The 7,500-nt window shown below is 43.2% G+C and overlaps 1 protein-coding gene across 3 annotated transcripts in view; it reads left to right on the top strand.

Moving 5' to 3' along the window:
• The window catches only part of LOC110531286 (membrane-associated guanylate kinase, WW and PDZ domain-containing protein 1-like), a 130,255-nt gene that overhangs the window by 60,268 nt on the left and 62,487 nt on the right, over window positions 1-7,500 (top strand). For all 3 annotated transcript variants that reach the window (XM_036989056.1, XM_036989055.1, XM_036989053.1), the window contains exons 6-8: window positions 2,577-2,757; window positions 4,047-4,117; window positions 5,138-5,305. In XM_036989056.1, coding sequence (XP_036844951.1) covers window positions 2,577-2,757; window positions 4,047-4,117; window positions 5,138-5,305 — 420 coding nt within the window. The remainder of the gene's footprint in view (window positions 1-2,576; window positions 2,758-4,046; window positions 4,118-5,137; window positions 5,306-7,500) is intronic.

Genomic DNA, 7,500 nt, shown 5'->3' with positions numbered 1-7,500 from the left:
CCATATCGGGTTATTGATATGTCATTCAGATGAACAGTGTTACAATAATCAGTTGCTGCCACCAGTTTATACACAGAAAGAAAAATGATATATTATGTTCATACCAATTATGTAGTGATCCATTCATTTGGATACATTGTTAAGAAGAGTGGTCAAACGTCACATTTGGTACCATTCCCTGCTTAGAACAGAAGACGCATCAGGCTAAATATTCCTCCCACTTCCTTAGAATCAACACATCATAAAAGTGTCTACATTTGACCCCCTTGACCCTCCCCCATTGGGGTACTTAAGGGGAGGAGGAGAAAGAGGAAGGACTAACTATGGTCCTTGTGGTAGAACTGGTTTTATAATCAAAGACCGGATGGGGTCTGTTTTTCCTCATTAGAATATCACCTAATAAGTCAACCACTGACCAGACAGTGGGAATATCACCTAATAAGTCAACCACTGACCAGACAGTAATAATATCCCCTAATAAGTCAACACCTGGGTCATGTTCAGTAGGGTAGTACGAAATCAAAACGTTTTGAAACAGAGAACAAATATCATCCTTAACGGACAAGTTCAGGTAGAGATGTTCAGTAGAGATGTACTTGTATTATGGGGTATGATGACCCAGAGCAGAGCTGAGAAGAGGGAAGGGTAGGATATCTGTAGGATAACGTGGGAAGGGGTCCATCTGTAGGATAACGTGGGAAGTGATCCATCCGTAGGATAACGTGGGGAGGGGTCCATCTGTAGGATAACGTGGGAAGGGGTCCATCCGTAGGATAACGTGGGAAGGGATCCATCTGTAGGATAACGTGGGGAGGGGTCCATCTGTAGGATAACGTGGGAAGGGGTCCATCCGTAGGATAACGTGGGATGGGATCCATCTGTAGGATAACGTGGGGAGGGGTCCATCTGTAGGATAACGTGGGAAGGGGTCCATCCGTAGGATAACGTGGGAAGGGGTCCATCCGTAGGATAACGTGGGAAGGGATCCATCCGTAGGATAACGTGGGAAGGGATCCATCTGTAGGATAACGTGGGAAGGGGTCCATCCGTAGGATAACGTGGGAAGGGATCCATCCGTAGGATAACGTGGGAAGGGGTCCATCCATAGGATAACGTGGGAAGGGATCCATCCGTAGGATAACGTGGGAAGGGATCCATCCGTAGGATAACGACTGAGGCCATGTTCCAAATGGCCCCCTGTTCCCTAAGGATCACTGCCTTTAACCAGGGCCAATGATCTGAGTCAGAGGTAATGCACTTTAACCAGGGCCAATGATCTGAGTCAGAGGTAATGCACTTTAACCAGGGCCAATAATCTGAGTCAGAGGTAATGCACTGCCTTTAACCAGGACCAATGATCTGAGTCAGAGGTAATGCATTTTAACCAGGGCCAATGATCTGAGTCAGAGGTAATGCACTTAAACCAGGGCCAATGATCTGAGTCAGAGGTAATGCACTTTAACCAGGGCCAATGATCTGAGTCAGAGGTAATGCACTTTAACCAGGGCCAATGATCTGAGTCCAATCAAATAAAATGTATTTATAAAGCCCTTCGTACATCAGCTGATATCTCAAAGTGCTGTACAGAAATCCCAAACAGCAAGCAATGCAGGTGTAGAAGCACGGTGGCTAGGAAAAACTCCATAGAAAGGCCAAAACCTGGGAAGAAACCTAGAGAGAAACCAGGCTATCAGAGGTAATGCACTGCCTTTAACCAGGGCCAATGGGGACTCAGTCTGACTAAGGACATCTGTTTACATCTGGACCTTACATTGGAGATTACAGTGTCCTGAGTTAAAGGACTATTTTAAGTGTGTGTGTGTGTGTGTGTGTGTGTGTGTGTGTGTGTGTGTGTGTGTGTGTGTGTGTGTGTTTTGTGTCCGTTGTGTGTGTGTATCTCTGTGATAGAATGCATGTTCGTGACTTGTAGACAACGACACTGAAACACTGAAATTATTGTTTGAAGAAAGACTCTTCATTGTATCTCTTCAAGGTAAAAGTCAAGACTCCTAAAACCAAAGAGGACGTTGTATCGAGTTAGCGCATTCCGCTTGCCAACACTATTTTGACCTAAGGCGCCAAAGTCGAGTGTTTGTCTGTCCCACGCCAGTAATGTAAACCGGTTTAACAATGTTTCTGCCGTGTATAAAGTTGGCCGTTTAAACGTACATGCTCTAGTAATGTGAAATATATTATGAGAATAACGATCAAGGTATTGGTAGAGTATAATCAGATAATTTAACCTACCTCTGTTTGTCTGAAGCGCCTTGCTGTTTCCTTGTTTGAATTGCCGGTGTGCATTACCACGCAGGAGGTAAATGAGTCTACAGGTCATCGAGGAACAGTGATTGGTTGACGGGAATAACCAAAGTGATGAAAATATCACGGGCGGTGAATTACTTCGTGAATGTGTACTGTGTGACTTAAATTAGAAGTGAATGGATAAGTTATTGAAGTGTGTGTGTGTGTGTGTGTGTGTGTGTTTATGTAAAACTGTTGTTAGTAGAAATGTGGTTGGTTACTGCTTCACATTCTCTGTGTTTGTCTGTATATGTGTCTGTTGTCTTGCTTGGCAGGGGGTTCAGTAGGCATCAGCAGTGCCCCGCCCACAGCGCTAGCTCTCAGCCAATCCTGGGACTCAAGGGACGGCGTGGGAGAAGAGAATGGAGGGAGTAGCATCGCCACACGAGGTGGAGGGGCACTGCCCGAGAATTGGGAGCTGGCATTCAGCGACTCAGGAGAGCCTTACTACATAGAGTGAGTAGAGAGAGAGTAGAGCTTTACTACATAGAGTGAGTAGAGAGAGAGTAGAGCTTTATTACATAGAGTGAGAAGAGAGAGAGTAGAGCTTTACTACATAGAGTGAGTAGAGAGAGAGTAGAGCTTTAGTACATAGAGTTAGTAGAGAGAGAGTAGAGCTTTACTACAGAGAGTTAGTAGAGAGAGAGTAGAGCTTTACTACAGAGAGTTAGTAGAGAGAGAGTAGAGGTGTATTACATAGAGTGAGTAGAGAGAGAGTAGAGCTTTAGTACATAGAGTTAGTAGAGAGAGAGTAGAGCTTTACTACATAGAGTTAGTAGAGAGAGAGTAGAGCTTTAGTACATAGAGCTAGTAGAGAGAGAGTAGAGCTTTAGTACATAGAGTTAGTAGAGAGAGAGTAGAGCTTTACTACAGAGAGTTAGTAGAGAGAGAGTAGAGCTTTACTACAGAGAGTTAGTAGAGAGAGAGTAGAGGTTTATTACATAGAGTGAGTAGAGAGAGAGTAGAGCTTTACTACATAGAGTGAGTAGAGAGAGAGTAGAGCTTTACTACATAGAGTGAGTAGAGAGAGAGTAGAGCTTTAGTACATAGAGTTAGTAGAGAGAGAGTAGAGCTTTACTACATAGAGTTAGTAGAGAGAGAGTAGAGGTTTATTACATAGAGTTAGTAGAGAGAGAGTAGAGCTTTACTACAGAGAGTTAGTAGAGAGAGAGTAGAGCTTTACTACAGAGAGTTAGTAGAGAGAGAGTAGAGGTTTATTACATAGAGTGAGTAGAGAGAGAGTAGAGCTTTAGTACATAGAGTTAGTAGAGAGAGAGTAGAGCTTTACTACAGAGAGTTAGTAGAGAGAGAGTAGAGCTTTACTACAGAGAGTTAGTAGAGAGAGAGTAGAGGTTTACTACAGAGAGTTAGTAGAGAGAGAGTAGAGGTTTATTACATAGAGTGAGTAGAGAGAGAGTAGAGCTTTACTACATAGAGTTAGTAGAGAGAGAGTAGAGCTTTACTACAGAGAGTTAGTAGAGAGAGAGTAGAGGTTTATTACATAAAGTGAGTAGAGAGAGAGTAGAGCTTTAGTACAGAGAGTTAGGAGAGAGAGAGTAGAGCTTTACTACATAGAGTGAGTAGAGAGAGAGTAGAGCTTTACTACATAGAGTTAGGAGAGAGAGAGTAGAGCTTTACTACAGAGAGTTAGTAGAGAGTGGTGTGGGAGTGAAGTGATGAAGATATAGTTTGGTGGGAGGTACAGGTTATTGTGATGATGATGATGCTTATTATCTCTTCCTCAGTCACATCTCTAAGACCACCAGCTGGCTGGACCCCAGAGCTCAGAGCAGGGAGATACTCAGCAAAACAGAGTGTGAGTCTCCGAGACCTTCCTGTTTACCCACTCTACCCTCTCAGCTCCTCTTAAACTCTCCCTCCCATGCCTGTCTTCCACTATCTCCCATATCTCCCTTTCCTCCCTGTCTCTCCAGTTCTAACACCTCTCCCTCCCTCCCCTGCCTCTCTTCCCCATCTCCATTTCCTCCCTTTCCCCCTGTCTCTCCAGCCCTCCCTCCCTCCCTCCCTCCCTCCCTCCCTCCCTCCCTCCCTCCCTCCCTCCCTCCTTCCCCTGCCTCTCTTCCCCATCTCCATTTCCTCCCTTTCCCCCCTGTCTCTCCAGCTCTACCACCCCTCCCTCCCTCCCTCCCTCCCTCCCTCCCTCCCTCCCTCCCTCCCTCCCTCCCTCCCTCCCTCCCTCCCTCCCTCCCTCCCTCCCTCTCTTCCCCATCTCCATTTCCTCCCTTTCCACCCTGTCTCTCCAGCTCTACCACCCTCCCTCCCTCCCTCCTTCCCTCCCTCCTTCCCCTGCCTCTCTTCCCCATCTCCATTTCCTCCCTTTCCTCCCTGTCTCTCCAGCTCTACCACCTCTCCTTCCCCTCTCTTCTTTATCCCCAGTCTCTCATCTTAGTTTGTCTCTTTCATGTTGACTCAAGTGTTGTCAATCTCCGAGGCTGTGTTGTTCATTTCAAATAGAGCCATATTTCTACATTTTCTGCATTTATAGACAGGTAAATGTGTCAAATATTCTGTTGTCATGTAATAATGTTGTGTATTACAAAAAACGGCACAGAGTGTGCTGGTAATACATATAATTGAACAGCAGGGGGCGACAGAGGATGAGTTATAAAACCTGGATTCACACATACAGACAGGATACCTTGTATGTATGTATAAGAGATATAGAGGGTTGTGACCTGGCCTGTGCTGTTCTCTAGACATGATTTTACTTATTCTATGAGACTAAAATGAGTAAATAAAGGTAAAGTAAAATACTGACGCTCAAAAAACATTTCATATGAAGAAGTTGTATATTCTCCCCATATCCCCTTGCCAGTGCCTGCGTTCACGGACCAGCCGGCAGAGCTGAAGGGCTATTCCATCCACACCCGTCTGTCTAAAGGGCCGCGAGGGTTCGGCTTCAACATAGTAGGAGGAAGCAAACAGAGAGAGTTTCTCCAGGTCTACAGCGTTACACCAGGAGGACCACCCGCCCTCAGCACAGGTAGGATTAACACAGGTACACTCAACACAGGTATATACAGATTAACACAGGTACACTCAACACAGGTATATACAGATTAACACAGGTACACTCAACACAGGTAGGATTAACACAGGTACACTCAACACAGGTATATAGAGATTAACACAGGTACACTCAACACAGGTATATACAGATTAACACAGGTACACTCAACACAGGTATATACAGATTAACACAGGTACACTCAACACAGGTAGGATTAACACAGGTACACTCAACACAGGTATATAGAGATTAACACAGGTACACTCAACACAGGTATATACAGATTAACACAGGTACACTCAACACAGGTATATACAGATTAACACAGGTACACACAACACAGGTATATACAGATTAACACAGGTATATACAGATTAACGCAGGTACACTCAACACAGGTATATACAGATTAACACAGGTATATACAGATTAACACAGGTATATACAGATTAACACAGGTACACTCAACACAGGTATGTACAGATTAACATAGGTACACTCAACACAGGTAGGATTAACACAGGTACACTCAACACAGGTATATACAGATTAACACAGGTACACTCAACACAGGTATATACAGATTAACGCAGGTACACTCAACACAGATTAACACAGGTACACTCAACACAGGTATATACAGATTAACACAGGTACACTCAACACAGGTATATACAGATTAACACAGGTACACTCAACACAGGTATATACAGATTAACACAGGTACACACAACACAGGTATATACAGATTAACACAGGTATATACAGATTAACGCAGGTACACTCAACACAGGTATATACAGATTAAGGCAGGTACATTCAACACAGGTATATACAGATTAACACAGGTACACTCAACACAGGTATTTACAGATTAACGCAGGTACACTCAACACAGGTATATACAGATTAACACAGGTGCACTCAACACAGGTATATACAGATTAACACAGGTACACACAACACAGGTATATACAGATTAACACAGGTATATACAGATTAACGCAGGTACACTCAACACAGGTATATACAGATTAACACAGGTATATACAGATTAACACAGGTATATACAGATTAACACAGGTACACTCAACACAGGTATGTACAGATTAACATAGGTACACTCAACACAGGTAGGATTAACACAGGTACACTCAACACAGGTATATACAGATTAACACAGGTACACTCAACACAGGTATATACAGATTAACGCAGGTACACTCAACACAGATTAACGCAGGTACACTCAACACAGGTATATACAGATTAACACAGGTACACTCAACACAGGTATATACAGATTAACACAGGTACACTCAACACAGGTATATACAGATTAACACAGGTACACACAACACAGGTATATACAGATTAACACAGGTATATACAGATTAACGCAGGTACACTCAACACAGGTATATACAGATTAAGGCAGGTACATTCAACACAGGTATATACAGATTAACACAGGTACACTCAACACAGGTATACACAGATTAACACAGGTACACTCAACACAGGTATATACAGATTAACGCAGGTACACTCAACACAGGTATATACAGATTAACGCAGGTACACTCAACACAGGTATATACAGATTAACGCAGGTACACTCAACACAGGTATATACAGATTAACGCAGGTACACTCAACACAGGTATATAGAGATTAACACAGGTACACTCAACACAGGTATATACAGATTAACACAGGTACACTCAACACAGGTATATACAGATTAACGCAGGTACACTCAACACAGGTATTTACAGATTAACGCAGGTACACTCAACACAGGTATATACAGATTAACACAGGTACACTCAACACAGGTATATACAGATTAACACAGGTACACTCAATACAGGTAGGATTAACACAGGTACACACAACACAGGTATATACAGATTAACACAGGTACACTCAACACAGGTATATACAGATTAACATAGGTACACTCAACACAGGTATATAGAGATTAACACAGGTACACTCAACACAGGTATATACAGATTAACACAGGTACACTCAACACAGGTATATACAGATTAACACAGGTACACTCAACACAGGTATATACAAATTAATGCAGGTACACTCAACACAGATTAACGCAGGTACACTCAACACAGGTATATACAGATTAACACAGGTACACTCAA

This window comes from Oncorhynchus mykiss, chromosome 9 (genome assembly GCF_013265735.2).
Source record: "Oncorhynchus mykiss isolate Arlee chromosome 9, USDA_OmykA_1.1, whole genome shotgun sequence".
Classification (NCBI taxonomy): Eukaryota; Metazoa; Chordata; class Actinopteri; order Salmoniformes; family Salmonidae; genus Oncorhynchus; species Oncorhynchus mykiss.
Note: the sequence above shows the minus strand (reverse complement) of the source record. Positions and strands in the feature narration are given on the sequence as shown.